Raw genomic sequence first — 21,531 nt, forward strand, 5'->3', positions numbered from 1 at the left:
GTGTGTGTGTGTGTGTGTGTGTGTGTATGTGTATGTGTGTCTCTGTCTGTGTATGTGTGTCTGTGTGTGTGTGTCTGTGTGTCTGTGTGTGTGTATGTCTGTGTGTGTGTGTCTGTCTGTGTCTGTGTGTGTGTTTTAATATATTTAATTTTGTCTGATTAACTTCCTTTATTTAGTTTATGATGTTCTGTCTGAAGTATTTGGCAAGCATGCTTTGTATGTTCTTGTGTTTGCTGTTACAGTATTTGAAACTGCCTTGTTTCCAAAATTCTGGCAGTGTTTTTACATTAGATATAATGCCAAATGTACATTTATGCATATTAGCTTTGTGTTCTGATTTGTAATTTTATTTAGAAAGGAATGCAGGTGTTCTTATAGTTGGACAGAGAGGAAGTTTATATGGAATTAAGTAAAAGACAGAGTGATATGGGATAATGTAGTAATCATTATATTATTTTGTAGTGAAGTGCAGTACGTAAGAGGGCATGAGTAGCTAATTAAAGGTAGATGAGATAGTAGTGCATGCTGAAATTAATTGTTCAGCTATTCATTTCATTTTACTACTCTTTTATCCTTTGTATATTCTGTCATTTTGTTTTGTTGTTTTGCAGTTTAGTCTTCTAAATTGGAAATGAACTGAGCAGATTCCACCGAAAATAATAATACTGACAGAAGAGAAGAGTTTTTCATTAGTTATAAACTATACTAAGTAAAAAAGCTGAAGTACGTAATAGTTGTAGACTTATAAGATTATATAATGCAATATGCTATTTGAATCACTGAATGTTTTACAGTACCTTCGGTTAGAACTCGATATAAGTGTTGAATGAGCATGCATGCCCTCCTTTTTTTCTATGGTTTCTTGAAAACAGATTACTAATCTCCCCTTCCCCATTGCAGTGTTTCCTTCTGTGACCTGTTCTGTTATGGCCCACATTGTGCCCCTAAGGTATTGCTCATACATGTTCCCTATGTTTGGGGTGGGTTGGTTTTATATGAAATATTCAAGGGGAAAGCCAATGATCAGGTCTGATTTTGTTGCAGAAGGCTGTACTGTGGCTTTGCTGTGTTTTTAATTTTGCTTTATTCTGTTTTGCTTTCCTGTTTTTCTTGAGAAAAGGTTTATGGTATACAAAGTCAGCATGTCAGTGGACATGCATTTTCTTGTAATACAGTTCAGTTCAGTTCTCCTATTGCCTGAAACTGTGATTGTATAGGTGCCTAATGCCACTAAGTTGTTAGCATAGTAAAGCATGTGACCCTCTTGCCCTCCCCCCCCACACACACATACTCATACACACATATAAATGTACTTATAGCCCATAATTATGCAAGGTCACAAGCATTTGTAATAGTGATAAAAATGCCTATTTCAGTGTGTGCATGCTCATCTTTGCTGAAAATATTGTGGTATGTTCCATTAATGTAATCAAGATTGTGTTTGAGAAATGAATGCATCATGATGGTCCTTAATGTAATGTCAATTTCTGTTCATCTAGGCTCTGCTATTAGTGTATCCCAATGTGAAGAAGGCAGTAGGGGCATCAGAGAAGATATTTGAATACATGGACAGAACACCCAAGATATCTAGGATTGGAACACTAGCTCCTGAGTCACTTACAGGCCACATTGAATTCAATAATGTGTCATTTTCTTATCCCAACAGATTGGATACTGTAGTATTAAAGGTACGTTGGATTGTTTATTTTCTAACTTCATATTCTAGAGTGACTGCAGTAAGTTAAAATACTCAAATAAGAGGAAGAGCACTGTGGCACATGAAAAGTTGCATGAAAGATGTAATTATTCCAGATGTTATTTGTAATTAAGTAATTCATATTTCCATATACAATTTCAAGGATACAATGTGAAAAAATGTAAAGTGAACGAAACAAAAGTGGTACCAGACAACTGGGATATTAGTGCATGCTTTGCTCAATCACACATTTTTCAAATGAGGTCACTGTAGCTAGGATGTTACCCATAACCTGAGGCAGAGCAATTTTGGATATGGCTTTAACAAGTAAGAGGATGTAAAGAGTGCATTTCCCCTGTTTCGTGTTGTGGAAGTTTTGGGCAGTCGTCAAAACCCATGTAAAATACTTTGTCATTCAGCAAGGCTTTTGATGAAATACTTTTGAGAATGTAGCTTTGGGGGAAAAGAAAGAAAGGTGTTCACACTGCTTAATTAAACCAGCAGTAATTACCCATTTAGATTAAAAACGTCAACCAAAACACCTAATGTTTCTTGAACTGGATAAAATCATGATTCTCAGACATTTCGTAAGGGGTAACACATTTATTTGGCTGTAGGACATAGATGAATTCTGAAATTGGTGACACAATTGTCTGCTTAGTTAAAGCATGTTCATCGAGTCTGCGAGTTATATTCTTGCAGTTCCACTAAGTTTGCAAAATCACACCTTGTCTTAAATTTAACATTTATAAACACTTAAAAAATAGATTTATTAATGATTGTAGCATGTTTGTATAAAGCATTAATCAGTGACTTGTTTTAGATAAACAAATAAATAAGTGATGAAGGTATTTAATAACCACATTTGATGTCCTAACTAGATTTACAAATACTGATGCAATCTAAGCACCTGAGCACTTTCAGCTTCAGTAGGACTGCTTGAAAGCAGACAGCTAAAGCCATAAAAACTGTCTCACCAAAGACTTGCTGCATCCTGTATTCCTTAGCTCTCCTCTTCTTTTCCACAATCTAAATATTTCATCATGTTTGGCATCTACTATGTGTGTTTGGGTGGTCTGTGTCAACCTTGTCCCTCTGGCAGGGATTGAGTTTACCCAAGAATCTCTTGACCCATTTCATTACTTTGTACACTATGCAAGATATTTTAAAAGCTAACAACTGCTTATGTAAACCATTTTATGAAAGATGATAGCATAATCTCTGCGAGGCAGAGAGGCTTTTCAGAATACTTACCTGCATGTCTTTGCTGAGTAAAATAACAAAACTCAATTGCTCATTCCTGTAAGAACAAAGAAAATTGTGTTCAAGACCACTGTGCACTATTAAGGAGATGTTTTCTTTATCCCAGTGTTGTGTGATGATGGAGATGATGTATGTAAGTTTGTGAAGTGTGAGGGATGCCAGTCTTGACCCCTGCAAAAAAAAATAGTTTCATGTTCTGACATTCCGTCACGTCTATAGCTTTTGAGGTCATAAATTAAGCATATGTGATCTAAGTGTTGCAGTTGTGAGGCTTGATAACAGAAGCCTTTTTGGCTAAGATGACAGTATAGTACAATGGTTGTTTCTTGTGTGTCACTGGCCACACCATCTTATAATGGGATGCACTGTGGTAAGTTAATAGGCGTCCTCTTTATAAAAGTATTGAAAGTTTTTGAAACAGTAAAACCCTCACTTTTATTTTAATAGCAAAAAAAAAATTAGTATGACTGTGATCTCGCTTAATTAGTTTACCTGCTAGTTGTTCAAAAGTTGTACATGAAATGTAGTGATAAGAGCTTCATAGGCAGAAAAACAGGAACTGTTCCTTGTTATAACTGCTGTGCATCTAAATATATTGTGAACAGTGATGAATTCATATATCCCAAAACTGGTAAAAAGTTTACATTCAAATGTGTTGCTACATGCAACACTAATATTGTGTATTTGGCTACATGTGCTCAATGTTCAGCTTTCTATGTAGGCAAATCAGCTAGGAAATTGAAAGAGTGTATTATTGAATGTCAGTCAGATATTAGAATAAATGTTTGTTCTAATGCATTGGCCAAGCATGTAATCAAGTGTGGAATACAGTGTAATTTTAAATTCAGGGTGATAGAAAATGTTTTTAAAAATATGAGGGGTGGACATATAAATAATAAACTTGAAACAAGTGAATATAGTTGGATAATAAGATTAGAAGTGGATTGTTACCCAGGAATTAATGCTGCGAATAGTGTTATGCCTATTCTGAAATATAAGCAAATGTGCTTACGAACTTGAATATATGTGATATTTCTTTAAATTGTTAACTGCAATTTTGGATTGGGCTGGGTTTGTGATGTTTTTTAAAGTTGTATTTAAATATGGGAAATTTTATGTAATGTTAACACAGTGATGAAGGGTCTTCCCGAAAGCTTTGTGATTTTGTTATTTAAAGTATTTTAATGTTTTTGATGGTTTGGTAGTCCAATTTTTATTTGAATTATTTCGAGTTTGCTGTTGCATCCTTTTTGTTGCTGTAAACTGAAAATGGACAGGGGTGAACTTTGTTTTATGTGGATGGGGAAGTCTGTACCACATCAGTGCTACCTGTCCCTCCAAACCATTCTGTGGATGAAGCAGAAGAGGTTTAGATCTCTAGATCGAGTATTTCTGATGCCATTAGACTTTTGATGTGCAGTAACTCCATCAGTAATGGGTTGGAGGATGCCTTGTATGCCAGGCACAGGTCATCTCTTAGCAGTCTATAGGACACTGAGTATTGTGACAGGGCTTTGAGTCGGTCCATGTAGGACATGTTGTATAGGCCTTGTATCCTTTAAGTAAGGTATCTGTGTGGGCATTCCTGTTGCTGCATGTGTCTGAACAGATACATACCAAAGCAGGCATTATATTCAATGACTGGCCTAATGAGGGCTGAGTAAAGGGGAACAATGACATCTCTAGATTTAGCACAATCCCTTTGTTTTTAAGTTGTGCAATATAGAAGGACAGTCTTCAGTAGACATGTTGGCCAAAAGTTAGGTCACTGTCCACATAGGTTTCCAAATCCCGAACAACTAGGTCAACTCTTAGGGGTGTATTGTCATAGTGGTAGTTCCTTGGGGTAGGGGACTTCCCAAAAGATACAATAATGCATTTTTTGGCATTTAGTTTCACTCCATAATTTTGGTACCATTTATTTATTTGAGACAAACCTTCCCGCAAGATGACAAAGTCATTTGGGGATTCAGGGACTACTCCTAGCTTGCAGTCTGCAAAATTAGTCAGACAGAGCCCTTTGGTACTGGCTTTTACTTAAGAAAAGTAGATGCCAAATAGGAGAGGTTCCAGCACAGAACCCTAGGGGAATCCACTGGTAACTGGTCTCTTTGTGGAGGTACCTTCCCCTATTTTGATTATCTACATCCTATATGTGAGCCATTTGGCAATCCAGCAGATAACATAGGGGTTTATTGTCAGTTTGTTTAGCTTTTCTACTATTGCTGAGTGGGGAATTATGTCAAAAGCTTTGGCCAGGTCAAGTTAAGCACTGTGTATCATTTTGCCTTCGTCCATTGCTTTGGTGACCTTTTAAAAATCCACCAGGTTCACTAAGCACAACCTGCCCTTGACAAATCCAAACTGAGATAGGTCCAGTGTTTGGAGGTTCCCTGTGTCCTGATTGATTAATTTTCATGATACGTCTTTCCATGGCTTTGCATACGAGGCTGATCAGACGTATAGGTCCGTAATTGCCTGAGTCTGTGGAAGGTCCTTCCTAATGTAGAGGAAAGACTGTAGCTGGTCTCCAGTCATTGGTACAAAACCTGAATGAAGGGTGTGAGTGGACAGTGTTGTTAGGGGTGAGGCTAAATTGTGCTTCTTGCTATTTAAGATCCATCCAGGTATATTGTCAGGACTCATCAATGCAGTATTTTAGGTTTTGAGCAGAACTTTTAGAACTTGGTCTTGAATGATAGCTATAGGTGAGTCATTTTCAGGTATATCTTGATCAATCCTTTTTAGGAGGAATATGGGGCAAATATGTAGACATTCTGCAAATACCTGGATAGCTGAGGGTATGCTACCTTTCTCCTCTTATATATATGTACGTACATACACACACACACACACACACACACACACACACACACATACACACACACACACACACACACACACACACACACACACACACACACGCACACACACACACACGCACACACGCACACACACACACATGCACGCACGCACGCACACACACACGCACGCACGCACGCACACACACACACACGCACAAACACACACACACGCACGCACACACACACACACACACACACACACACACACACACACACACACACACACCGTTCTGCTTTCGTGCACACTTTCATTCATACACAAGCAGGCAGACAGCAACATAAACACACACATACTTTTCCTTTTTTTGATCACTCTCATACACACAAACAGCACCACCACCATAGCTATGAGACATACAAATTAACTGCCAAAGAGGTCTTCCTTCATTGCTAACGTGCTCTAAATTGCTGGTTTCTATATTCAGCCCAATAAAAAAAAGAATATTTCTGAAAAGTGCAGCCCAGCTGTAATGCACTCTCTACTGTTTAAGCAGTATTAATAAATGAAATACAATTCATAATTGCTATAATGCATTGGCATTCCTTAAATATATAAGGTACTGTATTAATAAAACTGAAAGGTTAAAGGTTAAACAATTAAACATGTCCCCGCAAAAAAAAAAAATCGGGGTAAACTACTTGCAAGGCTTTTAACGTTATATAACTTGGCAGTTGGCAGTAATACATTTGGTGTAAATCACTTTCAAAAAATACAAATAGCAAAGACAGCAAATATGCAATATGCATGAGGTGAAATATTCATAACTGGAATATGGAAAAAATCAGAATGACAAGCTAAGCTATGCAAGTGCTTGCAAGTCAATAGTTCAGAAGAAAATGCCTCCTAGTTGCTTAGACTAATCTGATCAGCCGGTCATTTATGAATAGGTTCATAGGTTCATAGGTTGGTACTAGGCTATCAGCCCTAGGGCCTATACAAGCCTAGCCATAACAATTCCCTGGCTATTTCTTCCCACAATATTTACTTTCCTGGACCCCTGTCTAGCAGGGCGACTGACGTGATCCCTGGGGTGAATTTCCTTTCTCCCATCCAATCGTCAAGGTTCCTCTTGAAGAGGTCCAAAGAGGCACTCTGCTTGACATGTATGGGCAATCTATTCCAGAGTCTGGGGAGTCTCTGGGTCAGGAACCTATCCCTCCAGCATGTTTTGTTTATTGTGATGACAAGGTTTAGATCCCTGGAGCGTGTAGCTCTGAGGGATTGGGATTTCTTTAAGTGTAGCATGTCCAACAGCTCTGGGTTTGACATGGCCTTGTATGTCAAGCAGAGATCGCCTCTGAGTAGACGATATACGACAGAGTACAGCTGGAGTTTTTTAAGATGGTCAGCGTAGGGCATCTGCTTTAGGCCTGTGATTCTTTTAGTGAGGTATTTCTAAGGCCTTTCCAGTTGTTGCAGATGTCTTGAGAGGTACATACCAAATGGGGCGTTGTATTCTATAATGGGTCTAATGAGGGATGAGTACAGTGGGACAATGACCTCCTTTTTTCTGGAAGAAAAGCCCTTCGTGATGAGGTGTGCCACATAGAAGGATTTCCTGACTGTTGTGGTGATGTGGTTATCGAAGGTGAGACCACTGTCCACCTGTGTCCCTAAGTCTCTTATCACACTTTCTGTGTTTAGTGTACTGCCACCTATATGGTAATTCATGGATACATGTTTTTCCCAAACGGGATAACAATACATTTCCTGGCATTGAGCTTGAGCCCATGGCTCTGGCACCAAGCATCTGTTTCCGTAAGGCCCTTTTGTAGAGTATCCACATCATTTGGGGATTCAATAATGGCTCCCAGTTTGCAGTCATCTGCAAACTTTGTTAGCCAGAGTCCCTTAGTGTTGACCTGTACTTCAGAGAAGTAGATGCCAAACAAGAGCGGCCCCAGGACTGAACCCTGAGGTACTCCACTTGTCACTTGTCTGGAGCTGGATTTGGAGTTGGCTACTTTTACAGTGTGGGTTCTATCAGTAAGCCATTTAGCAACCCATTGGGTGACATAGGGATTAATGCCCAACTTAGTAAGTTTATCTATGATTCCAGAGTGGGGATGGTGTCAAAGGCCTTGGCAAGGTCTAGATAGGCTGTGTGGACCACCTTACCCTTGTCCATGGCTCTGGAGACTGATTCAAAGAAGTCAATCAGGTTCAGGAGACAAGATGGGCCCTTCACAAACCCAAACTGGGTGGGGTCCAGTGTTTGAAGGTTGCCAATGTCTTTGTTTATAAGTTCCATGATAATACGCTCCATGGCCTTGCAGATAAGGCTTGTCAGACTGATGGGATGGTAGTTTCGGGATCCAAGGTGGATCCCCTTGTGGATTGGGATAACTGTAGCTCTGCGCCACTCAGTGGGCACGAAACCTGAGGTGAGGCTATGATTAAACAAGACACTTAGGTGAGGTGCCAGTTCATATTGTAGTTCATGAAGTGCACAGCCCGGGATGTCATCTGGTCCCATGGATGCTGTATTCTTGGCTTTAGAGAGTGTGTTTTGTACCTGTGTGGCCATTATTACTGGAATTTGGCAATCTTCCGGTATTGAGATGGGCCATTTAGGGGGTGAGAGGGGAGTGAAGTTGGCACTGAATCGATCTGCCAGGATATTGGCAATATCCTTTGGATCAGTATATTTAATGCCATTCTGTTTTAGCTCAGAGCAGATCTGAGCATTGCCATTTAGATTCTTGACATAGTTATAGAATGCTTTGTGGTTGTCTTTGGAATCTTTGGCAATTTTATTTTGTAACTAGCTTTGGAGGATTTTATGAGGCATCTCAGTTTCTTACTGAGGCTAGTAAGAGAGTTTTTTGCATCCTGGGATTTTCCTCTTTTCTGCAAAAGTTTCTTCCTTTTGTTGTAAAGTTTGTTTATGGCAGGGGACCACCAGATTGGCTTCCTTTTTTTGGATGAGAGCATTTTGGTTCTATTTGGGATGGCACGATTCATGCATGAGTGGATGTGCTCGTACAGTGCCTTAGTGTAGGATTCAGCAGTTGAACTTTCAATTCCTGTCTGCATGGGTGTCATGAAGTTTGTCACTTCTGACTTGAGTAGCATGAAGTTGGCTTTGGAGAAGTTTTTTATGGTGGTTTCTTTACTGGGGGTGGGATGTGGATGTTAAGGGTGATTAGCTTATGGTCAGACCTGACTAACGAGGGGGTGACCATAGGCATGGAGCATTGATTTCCCATGTTGGTAATGACCAGGTCTAGGATATTGGAGCCCCTGGTGGGACTATGGATTAGTTGATCCAGGGCGTTGAAATTTATGAATTCCAAGAACCGTTGCAAAGGTGTTGGGACATGAGTAGTTTTCCCAGTTAATGGCAGGGTAGTTAAAATCACCCAGTATTAGGGTGTTTGGTTCTATCTTAATATTTTCCAGTATGTTTAGAAAGGTGTAGTGAGAATCTTGGGGTATGGTGGGGATCTGTAGCAAGCTACAATTTGGATTGCAGTCTTACCTAGTGTTAGTTGCACTTGGAGAATTTCAGACACATTGTGTTGGCCAACTAGCCTGGTGGTGTGAATATCCTTGGTGAATATTGACACTCCTCCACCTTTAGTGTTTCGGTCCTGGTTTGGTGGCCGAAAAGTGTGGTAAGAGTTGTAGCCTGGTATTGCAGGGGTGCTCTCTGGAGCCTTGAACCAGGTCTCAGTTACTGCACAGATATCGATGTTCTCCATTTTTAGGAGTGCCTCGAGAGAGTGCATTTTGAGGTTTAGACTTCTAGCATTGAGTAGCATTACCTTCAGATTTTGCATGCTTGTACCTGTTACGGTGGTAGTTTTGTACTTTGAAGTTTGCCTAAAAAAAGGCACTATAGGGGTGGCAAGAGCCTTTGCCAGTAACCTGAATCCCAGGGGTGACAGGTGCAGACCATCTCTGGCAAAGCATCGTGGTCTGTCAATCATGTCATCCCAGGCAGACAGATACTGGATCCCCTTTGAATGACACCATAAGCTTAGCCAATTGTTGAAGTCAATCATTTTATCCTTATATTGTGGTATCATTCTGGGCGAAGGCAGGATGCTACTCAGGGCTAGGGTCATACCTGCCTGGGCCACATGATCCGAGAGCTCTTCCATGTCTCTTTTCATGCAGTCCAGGGAGGTACGTCTCAAGTCATTCACTCCAACATGGACAATGACAGAGTCATATTTGTACTTGTTGTGGAGTGACTTGAGTGCATGCATTATGTGGCAGATCCTGGCACCCGACAGGCAGCTGACTGTAATTTTCTCCTTATTCAACCTGGTGAGAGGGACATCAGTGTGCCGGACTGTAGAGTCACCTATGACTAAAGTGTTAGGTACATTGTCTTGCCATAGGGGCTGTTTCTGGGTGGCACACTGGTGTTGTGAACTATGTGACACATTGGTTGTGATTGGTGTTTGTTTGCGTTTCAGCTTCAGAGGTCTTTGTTGCTTGGGCAGGTTACAGTTAAGGGCCTCTGCATATGTGGATTTAGTGTTGCTATATGTGGGTGTTGGTGGTACGGGTTTAGAAGGGCTATGTGTTGCTTGAGGTGTAGTGTGGGTGTTAACCTTCTCCTCTTGACTGTTTAGCACAATCTTGGGTGGAGAGAGCTTTGCTTCCATTTTGGCTATGTAAGTGCATCTCTCACAGGTTGTAGTGTTGGGTGGTAGGAGGAGAGGGTTGTCTGTGTACATGAGGCAATTGCTGCATTGCCCCAGTATGCCCAGATTCACCAGGTGGACAGGAGAAATCACCGGAAGCTGACCCTTGGACATGCCTGGTTTGGGGCTTTTTTTTCTTTGTAAAGTATAGGAGCTGTTTCCTTAGCAAGGTACTTTGCAATTATAGGCTGTTTAGTGCCTACTATTAATTTCTCCTTGTTAACAAGGAGAGTTCAGTGTTTGTATGAGTTTAAGGCTTCCTAGTGCTTTCCAGCAGGTATTAGAGAAAGTGCTAGTCACAGGGATGCTTAAAGGTAAGATTGAAAAGAATGCACTCTGCAGTGTGCACTAGAGAAGTTAGATGTGAAAGTAGGTAACTTGAGTTTTACCTGTTTAAAAAGTTAAGGTTTAGTGGAGAGTTACTATTTTTAAAACAGCAAGATGTATTGAAAGGGGTGGTCACTTTTGTATTTTGGTACTATGAAATACTGTAGGATGGCCAAGTTGAAAATTCTGGCTCTGGTCTCCACCGGAACATGTTCTTATTTCACCCTTGACTTTCAAGAACAAAAACACCGAAAATACAAATGTCTGGGAGTCAAAAACATGATATATGGTTTTAGTGGCTTAACACATACGTAGCTATCTGTATTACTTGCAGATTAAACTGAAAAGTAACATTTTATGCAGACAGCCAGACATGGCCCCATCGACAACTGTTTGGGAGTGGGGAACTCTGCATTCAAAGACTAACTCTACCTTAAACTTATACCCGATTTAGCCCAAATTTTGCCCTTCATCATAATCCTCTTTAAAACTGTCGATTTTGGAAGAAAAAAGTTAATGAATTACACTTGATAATGACAATAGTTGGAGTAACAGATGCACATTAATTCCATTTCTCTTATCCTGTTAGCTTCTCAAGTTAATCAATTTTAAATAGTGAGCTTCTGATGGTAGCAGTACTAATATTTAAAAAAAAAACTGTCCCTGATTATTTCTGGATTTGTTCCTGATTCTGGAGATAAAAGGCAGAGCTATGAAAGTAGTGGGTTTGCTTTCTGCAAATGTATACGTTCACTCCAGAAGCATGTCCACCTGAAATTGAGTCTGCTGTGCCAAGCATCTTTAAAATGATACCTTGCGCCCCTTGTACTTAAAATGAACAGTGATTGTTGCTGAAAGTGGTGGCAAAGTATGTACTAATAGGAGTGTCCCTCTGCTTGTGTGTAGCGCACCACAGAACCTGACTGGCAAATAGTTGTATTTAAATACAGCATTATGTATGTACGTGTAGCTGTCAATGAATTGGAGAGAAATATTAACAGAACCAGGGACAAATCCAGAAATAATCAGGGACATTTAAAATACTGATACTATTAACCCCAAGGCATTAACGGAATAAGACCAATGTGAATTAATACACATTTTTGGAAATAAAATTTGTCTGTGTCAGGCCAAAAAGAGGCCACATGACAAGTTGAACATAACTAGTATGGGCACTTGGGCATGGCATCGCATCATGGATGCGGCGGAGAAGCTGTTAGCTTCAGGAACTGTCTGCACTTACAGCAATATGGGCATTGGGATGAGAATGGGAATGGGGAGGGCAGTAATCCACTAGGGGAAACTACTGGACACTCTGTCTCAAGTGCGCCGCTTTCACGGTTTGGCATCAAGCTGGAAGCTGCCATTCAGTGTAAAAAAATTACCTCTGATCTTTTTTCTTGTTGTCTCCAACTCCAGATCAACCTACCTGTTCAATTCTACAAAACTATATGCTGCTGCTGCACTATACACCAGTCACACCACACAAGTCAGGAAACACTCACTCTTACTCTTTTTTGTCACAGAAATCTTCTGGATAGCAATCCATCTGCCGCCCACATCAAAACTCTATCGCAGTCAGTCTGCAATTGTTAACAGTCAAAGATGCAGTCCGAGGAGTAACTGATGCTTGTTAACTGTATCATGTGATTGCAACCTCCAGTACGTCTCCTCTGAATGCAGTTTTCATACACACAAAATAAATGTACATTGAAATGGAAAAATACAAGAACTTGCTGGAAACCACCTGGAAAAAACAGCAATCTACACATGGAAAATAAGCGCTAATTATTTTCCATGTGTAGATTGCTGTTTTGTTTTTTCCAGGCTGTTTGCAGTTCACTTGGTTTTAGGTGTTTTGTGAAATGGAAAAATGTATGGTTTTGCCAGTACATTTTCCGATTTCAACAAGTCACAAATAACTTAAGTCAAAATCCAGGGAGCTGCAAGTGCACCCCCTTGCACCTGCCTGTGGGCACCCTTGTTGGGGAATGTTCTGTGGATTACGCATTTTCAAGGATGCAGTGCCAGTACTTCCTGTTCTTGCAGTTGGAGCTCTAAAGTAACAGTTCCTGTTGTGTTGCTGTCATCAGCTAGAATCTAGAGATTCAGCTTCTGAGCCCAGTGTGTGAGCATCTCACAAGAGTAGAATACTTGCTCTTTACCTAGTTCATTTCTGGGATCTATATGTTTTAATTTCATACATTTGTTAACAATGAACGTGGAAAGAATCAAGACAGTATACCTTTTGGGTACAGGAAGCAGTTCATTAACAGTTCAAAGCTTTAATTATCTGCGCTAACCAAGCTTTTTAGTAGTATTCACATTTATGTGTTTTTTTTTATGTGCACATCAATCTTTTTTGTGGTTACTAGTCATTTGCATATGTGTTTGTGCATGATTATGCATTCTTCTGTGACCTGTGTATTGTGAATCATAGCTATGAACTTTTGAGGTGAGGGTTGGTGATCTGCCCAAACACTGATTCCGTGATGGGGTATAGTGATGATAAAATATCACTTAGTCCATGGGATGCTTGTGCCTATCCTCTGCATAACTGCATTCTACCTTTTCATTACTTGCATATTTCAGTGGAGCAGTACAAGTAATGGTTTTGCACTTAGAACTACCATAATTGTCCAGTAGCAGTGCATTTCACATTAAAATCGTAATTTTTTGCTCATAATGTCAAAAGTAGTTTCACAACTGACAACATTGGTGCTATATAAACATTGTGACTTCAGAACAGGAACTGTTAGTGCCGGCAAATATTATAGTTGAATTCTTTTAATACCGATTTGGAAGCAAGACAGTCTTTCGATGTTATTCAGAGTATAAGCCATAAATGTAGCCAGATGTTTTCTGACTTGTGTTCCTTTCTGAAGCCAGTATAGGACATCTGCATCACCCTGTAATCATCATCTGTTATCTTTGCTGTAAGTAGATCAAGCTGATACCTTTTTGTTAACTGGTGTAAAAATAATATCTTGTTATCTGAATAAAAAGTCTCACTGAATTTAATTTTAATTCATTAATTTTATTCATTCATTTCGTAAATGGGTAAGTGAGCAGGTCCTTTGCAGAACATTGTCAGACATGGCAGGGGCTGCATGGGTGAAGTAAATGCAATAAAAATACAGGCAGTTTAGCAGCTGCTTCAACTAGCTTTTTTTTTTTTTTTTTTTTTTTTTTTTTGAGGGGTGTAGACTAGATTATCAGAAGTAAAAAAACAAAAGCCCTGAGAGCCATGTATACTTCAGATAATAAAGAGAGACCAGTGTTGAACTCTGGAGCTGCGAAGCAGAATTTTTAACCCATGAACCACAGTACTTGTGCAGGCCCATCCTCCATCTTAGGGCACTTCATTTATTACTATATCGCTGTAGTGTAACTGTGAAATTGTATACACTCACACAGAAATGCAGAGAAGCTGCGGCCTTAGGCATTGTTAGAATTTTGGAAACGTGGAAGGAAAATATCAGCTCTCGTTTGGGATTCTAGCCTAAGATATCTTTAAAAGCCTTTTTTCCTTTTGGCTAGGAAACCCATAGCATGGTGATTATGGCCAAAGGGGATTTTAAGGGCATACTCAGTGCCTTTCTGTCCAGAGGCTCATGTTAGTCTACAGGCAATGACACCAGCACTGAGTGCTGAAGGTCTTGAGTTTCCTAGCTGAAAAGCAAAAGTGCTTTTAAGGTAAAATTTAATACCTCTCTGTCCAAAGGCTCTTATTAGTCTAGTGCCTGTGACACAAGAGAAGGATGCAGTAAAGTTGTGATACTTTCAACAATGAGACAGTTTTGGTTCATTGTATCAGGTTTTCTGATGGAGTCTGGTGGACCTTTCTTCATAAATATTGCTGTGAATACTATCTTATCAAAAAATGGCATTTTCAGTTTCAGACTGCCAGTAAAGGAACACTGCTGTCACCTCAGAAATGGAACTATTTTTGAATATATTATTTTTCATTAGATTCAGATGGGGATGAAGTTGACCTGTTTGGGTGGGTGGGGGGTACAGCCCTATGAAAAGCAGTATTTGGGTGATAATTTATGAAGAAGCTATCTCAGCAATCTGCAGTTGTGTCATTGTTTGCTACATAATACTAGATTTCTCAAGAACATGTGAGCTGTCAGAATATAAATTATGTACTATTAATATCCCTGAAAGCTGTTACAGAGTGACGGTTATATACAGTAGTGGCCAGAGAGTAGTATTTCCAAGACCCAGTATAAAACGTGATCGCTGGAGTAAAAGTTCATTTGAGAAGGCCAACCGAGTTAGCTTCTGCTCCTCCTTTCCCCTTTCCACTTTACAAAAATAAAAAAAAATGCTTCTAAGCTTGTTTCCTGCCTTTCCTATAAGTTATCTAGTCCAGATACAGATTTGCTGTATCCAGGACTGTTTATAAGCTTCTGAGCCCCCAAGCCTTTCTGTGTTGGAGGAAAGCCTTCTAGCTTAATTTTGTTTCTTAGAACTAACCAGTTTTCTAGTTTCAGCACTCAAATCTGTTTCTTTGAGCTCAGCACTTGTTCAGAACTCATTGTAGGCACTAAATAAGCTACAAATTACTACAGCACTCAACTTTCCTCACTTGTCTAGAGGAAAACAGTTTTTAGTACTTAATAAATAAGCATCTATCCAGGCATGTGTAAGGGTCAGCTCCCGATGTTTTCAACTGTCTTCCTGATGAATCTGGGCATCTTGGGGCAATGCAGCAATTGCCTCATGTACACAGACAACCCTCTCTTCCTACCAACCAACACTACAACCTATGAGAGATGCACTTATATAACCAAAGTGGAAGCAAAGCTCTCTTCACCCAAGTCTGGACTAGACAGTCAAGAGGAGAAGGTAAACACTTGCACCACACCACACTTATCACACAGTCCCTCAAAACCTACACCACCAAAACACACACATAGAAACACAAAACACACACTTACATTCATGGAGGCTATCAAAAAAAATCTACCCAAGCAACAGGGACCTCCAAAGCAGAAACGTAAGCAACCTCCACCCCCAACACAACCCAAATGACGCATAGCTCACAAACTCAGTGTGCCACTCAACCACAGCCCATAAGGCATAACAACGTACCTAACACTCTGGTGACTCTATAGTCAGGCACACTGATGTTCCACTCACCAGGCTAAACAAGGAGAAAGTCACTGTCAGCTGCCTGTCAGGTGCCAGGATCCGCCACATAACGCATGCACTCAGGTCACTCCAGAGCAAGTACAAATAGGACTCTGTTATTGTCCATGTTGATGTGAATGACCTGAAACGTACCTCCCTGGGCTATATGAAAAGAGACATGGGGGAGCTTTCTGATCTTGTAACCCAGGCAGGTATGACCCTAGCCCTGAGTAGCATCCTGCCATCACCCAGAATGATATCACAGTACAAGGACAAAATGATTGACTTCAACAATTGGCTAAGCTTCTGGTGTCATTCTAAGGGGATCCAATATCTGTCTGCCTGGGATGACATGATTGACAAACCACAATGCTTTGCCAGAGATGGCCTGCACCTGTTGTCCTTGGGATTCCGGATACTGGCTAAGGCTCTTACCACCCCTATAGTGCCTTTTTTAGGCAAGATTCAAATGACAAATTCACCACCGCAACAGGTACAAGCAAGCAAAATCTGAGGGTAATGCTACTCAATGCTAGAAGTCTAAACCTCAAAATGCACTCACTCAAGGCACTCCTTAAAATGGAGAACATCGACATCTGTGCAGTGACAGAGACCTGGTTCAAGGCTCCAGAGAGCACCCCTGCATTACCAGGCTATAATTCATACCACACCTTTCGGCCACCTAACCTGGACCGAAGCACTAAAGGCAGAGGCGTGTCAATATTCATTAAGGATATCCACACCTCCTGTCTAGTTGCTCAACATAATGCATCTGAGATTATCCAAGTGCAACTAACTCTGGGCAAGACTGTAATGCAAATTGTAACTTGCTACAGATCCCCCACCATGCCCCAGGATTCCCACTCCTCATTTCTTGATACACTGGAAAATATTAGGGTACAACCTAACACCCTAATAATGGGTGATTTCAACTACCCCACCATTAACTGGGAAAACTACTCATGTGCCAACTCTTGTGCTCAACGTTTTCTGGAATTCATAAATTCTAATGCCTTGGATCAACTTATCCACGCCCCCACCAGGGGCAGCAATATCCTAGACCTGGTCATTACCAACATGGGCAACCGGTGTTCCACACCAGAGGTCAATTCCTCGTTGTTCAGATCCGACCACAAGCAAATTACCCTAGACATCCACATCCCAGCCCCACCCCCCATTAGGGAAACCACCGTAAAAAATTTCTCCAAAGCCAACTTCACGCTTCTTAAGACAGAAGTGGCAAACTTCACGACACCCATGCTGACGGACAGTAGAGATACGACTGCTGAATCCTATACAATTGCACTTTATAAGCACTTACACGAGTGCATGGATTGTGCAATCCCTAACAGACCAAGATGCTATCCTCCAAACAATGGAAGCCAATCTGGTGGTCCCCTGCTATAAACAAACTCTAGAACAGAAGAAAGAAATTGTTGCAAAAAAGTAAAAAGTAAAATCCCATGATTGGAGGAACTCCGTGGTCAGCCTCAGTAAGAAGCTGAGATCCCTCATAAAATTCTCCAAAGCTAGTTACGAAAACAAAATCGCCACTGATTCTAAAGACAACCACAAAGCATTCTATGGCTATGTCAAGAATCTCAATGGCAACACTCAGATCTGCTCTGAGTTACAGCACAATGGCACTAAATATACAGAACCAACTGATATTGCCAGCATCTTGGCAGATAGGTTCAGTGCTAAGTTTACCCCTCTCTCATCCCCTAAAGGGCCCATCTCTATAGTGGAAGAATGCAAAGTACCTGTAATCACAGCTGCACAGGTAAAAAACACACTCTCCAAAGCCAAGAACACAGCATCCATGGGACCTGACAATATCCCAGGCTGCGTTCTACATGAACTACAGAACGAACTGGCACCCCACCTAAGTACCATGTTCAATCATAGCCTCATCTCAGGCTCTGTGCCCACTGAATGGCGTACAGCAACAGTTATCCCACCCCACAAAGGGGGAGCCACCACGGACCCCGGGAACTACCGCCCCATTAGCCTGAAGAGCCTGGTCTGCAAGGCTATGGAGTGTATTATCATGGAACTTATAAACCATGACATTGGTAATCTCCAAACTCTGGACCCTACCCAGTTTGAGTTTGTTAAAGGCAGATCATATCTCCTAAACCTGACAGACCTCTTTGAAGTGGTCACCAAAGCTGTAGATGAGGGTAAGGTGGTACACACAGCCTATCTAGATCTTGCCAAGGCTTTCAACACCATCCCCCACTCTGGAATTATAGACAAACTCACTAAACTAGGTATAAATCCCTATGTCACAAGATGGGTTGCCAACTGGCTCACTGACCGAACCCACACTGTGAAAGTAGCAGACTCTAAATCCAACTTCACACCAGTGACAAGTGGAGTACCACAGGGTTCAGTCCTAGGTCCTCTCCTGTTTGGTATCTACTTCTCTGAAGTACAGGCTAACACAGAAGGTCTTTGGCTAACAAAGTTCGCAGATGACTGCAAACTAGGAGCCATAATCAAATCTCCTAACGATGTGGACATCCTACAAAAGGGCCTCACTGAGACAGATGCCTGGTGTCAAAGCCATGGCCTCAAGCTCAATGTCAAAAAGTGTATTGTCATCCCTTTTGGTAAAAAATGAACTACCACATAGGTGGTAGTCTACTTAACACCAAAAGTGTGATAAGAGACCTTGGGACACAGGTGGACAGTAGTCTCTCCTTTGATAATCACATTGCCACAGTAGTCAGGAAATCCTTCTATGTGGCACACCTCATCACAAAAGGTTTCTCATCCAGGAAAAAAAGAGGTCATTGTTCCCCTCTACTCATCACTCATTAGACCCATTATAGAGTACAACGCCCCTTTTGGTATGCATCTCACAAGACATCTACAACAACTGGAAAGGCCACAGAAATACCTCACAAAGAGGACTACTGGCCTCAAACAGATGCCCTATGCAAACCGTTTCAAAATACTCCAGCTTTACTCTGCCACATATCGCCTACTCAGAGGTGATCTCTGCCTAACATACAAAGCTATGTCAAACCCAGGGCTGTTGGACATGTTCCACGTAAAGAAATCCCAATCCCTCCGAGCTACACGCTCTAGGGATCTAAACCTTGTCACCACAATAAACAGAACATGCTGGAGGGATAGATTCCTGTCTCAGAGACTTCCCATACTCTGGGACAAACTACCTATCTATATCAAACAAAGCTCCTTATTAGCACTCTTCAAGAAAAATCTTGATGACTGGATGGGAGATAGGAAATTCACCCCGGGGATCACTTCTGTGGCTCTGCTTGACAGGGGCACAGGAAAATAATTTTCTTGGGTGGCAAAAGCCAGGGTACCATTTGGCTAGGCTTATATAGGCCCTAGGGCCAATAGCTTAGTACCTACCTATGAACCTATGAACCTATGAAAAGAAGCACCAGACCAACTGCCCGTGTCAGTATGCATTGGGAGATTATCTGTGATAAGTATAGTGTTTAACTATTCATTTATTTTATATTTCACCATTTTGTGTTTCATGGTTTAGTATTACAAGCTCGAGATTTGGAAATCAATTTGAGCAATTTTGAAATCTGAATGACTCTCAGAATGATGAATAGCAACAATACTGAATGCATGAACTTGCACTTCCCCTATCAGGACCCATGTTGGTGCTTGATCCTGGGTCAGGAGTGGTTGAGAGTTTTAGGATTCCATGTGAGTGCGTGATTGTCATTGCTTGGCATTCTGAGTTTCAAAGTTTAATTTCAATTATTGCCCCAATCAAAGTTCCAATTGTCAAGGATTTAGTAGTTAGTATTTTTCTTTCCTTACTCAGAAAATATACTTTGAATTGAAGCCTGGAGAGATTACAGCATTGGTGGGACCTTCCGGTGGTGGAAAATCAACTTGTGTTTTCCTGCTAGAGCGATTCTATGATCCTGTGTCTGGTGAGATTCTTCTTGATGGAACGCCAGTGGATGAGTATGAACACAAGTATTTCCACAGTAAGGTAGGCTTTTTCATTGGTTACTGAGAGCTAAAACCTGTTGATGCAATAGGGCTGTATATTCTTCAGGGACCCAGAAGACTGTTCTAGTCAGTAAAAGGCCTGATTGATTTAGTCTGCTCTTAAGCTGTTTTGCTGTCAGTTTTACCAGTTATTTATAAACTGCATTTCTTTGGTGGAGAGTCAGTCAATAAGTTATGCTGCTGGGGGAGGATTATTGTTCTTTGAGTTTTACTTGAAGGCTGCAAGACTACCCATTCTATAAAAGTAGAGTGAGATTAACCATTACTTGGAAATCATGAAAGATGTTCTTACTTTCCAGTGAGGTGATGGGCAGTTCCATACCTCTGGCAACTGGAAAGCTATTCACGTCTACTGCTATCTTCTTTAGCTGCTCCAATTATGTGGTTGCTGTTAGGTTGCTATTTTGCTTTGCCATGTACAGACAGATTTGTTCATTTTGCTTAGAGCAGGTAACTTATTCCTTATTGTTGGCTACTTGTTTGGATGTTTATTATGTGGGAATGACAAGCTTTCCCTTTCATTTAGGGAATAGAAAAGTTGGTACTTAAAATTCATTTTACAATTAATTTTTTCATTATTGGATCTAGGAGTCATTTGGCCGGACAACAAATTAGTGGAATTAGATGATTTTTCATTTTTTTCCAGGTTGTCCTTGTGAGCCAGGAACCAGTGCTGTTTGCTCGTTCAGTGGAGGAAAACATTGCTTATGGATTAGAAAAGACTTCTGAAGATGCCATTGTTGCAGCAAAACAAGCAAATGCACATGCCTTTACCTCTACTCTGAAGGACGGATATGAGACAGGTGGGAAAAAGGCACTATAATTACAAAATAATGCAGTATCTTGTGATACAGGGAGTACTTCAACAGTGAAAAAGTATTTAGACTCTATTTCTGATTTTGCTTTATCTAGTGTATACTGGAGTAGGAGGTCCTGAAGTGATGAAACTAGCCAAGGATGTTTCTCTGGTATTATTTACTTATTTCAAAACAAAACACTGTTGAAGCACTGCAGTCACATGAAAGACGTAAGTTTAGCATTTTCATCCAAACAGGACTTCCTCATTTTATCCATCTAAGTTTGGATTTGTCAGGGGCAGGTCATGCTTACTCAACCTGGAGGATACAGTATACAAAGCAAACCTCTACCTGGTGAAAGCTTTTGACATAGTCCACCACAGACATAGTAGAAAAGCTAATTAAACTGGGAATAAACCCATGTCGCCTACTGGATTGCCAGCTGGCTTGCAGAAAGGATGCAGGAAGTCAGGACAGGGTAAATTATTTCCACAAAGAAACCAGTCACCAGTGGAGTCCCCTAGGATTATGTAGTGGAACCCTTCCTGTTTGGGATCTACTTCTCTGAAATAAAAGCCAAAACTAAAGGGCTCTGGTTGACTAAGTTTGCAGAAGACTGTAAGCTAGGAGCAGTCATTGAATCCCCAAATGATTTAGCCAGCCTGCAAGAAGTTTTTTCCCAAATAAATAACTGGGGCCACAATTATGGACTGAAACTAAAAATGCCAAAAAGTGCATTTTTGTATCCTTTTGGAAGTCATTTATGTGGGGA

The 21,531-nt window shown here is 40.8% G+C and overlaps 1 protein-coding gene across 1 annotated transcript in view; it reads left to right on the forward strand.

Moving 5' to 3' along the window:
• LOC122810572 (ABC-type oligopeptide transporter ABCB9-like) overlaps positions 1-21,531 on the forward strand; it is a 77,860-nt gene that overhangs the window by 41,853 nt on the left and 14,476 nt on the right. Inside the window, exons 5-7 of the mRNA XM_044082151.1 lie at positions 1,500-1,688; positions 19,769-19,942; positions 20,609-20,776. Of these exons, the coding sequence (XP_043938086.1) occupies positions 1,500-1,688; positions 19,769-19,942; positions 20,609-20,776 (531 nt within the window). The remainder of the gene's footprint in view (positions 1-1,499; positions 1,689-19,768; positions 19,943-20,608; positions 20,777-21,531) is intronic.

Source organism: Protopterus annectens, chromosome 9.part0 (assembly GCF_019279795.1).
Source record: "Protopterus annectens isolate FY-2018-M chromosome 9.part0, PAN1.0, whole genome shotgun sequence".
In the NCBI taxonomy this organism is placed as follows: domain Eukaryota; kingdom Metazoa; phylum Chordata; order Ceratodontiformes; family Protopteridae; genus Protopterus; species Protopterus annectens.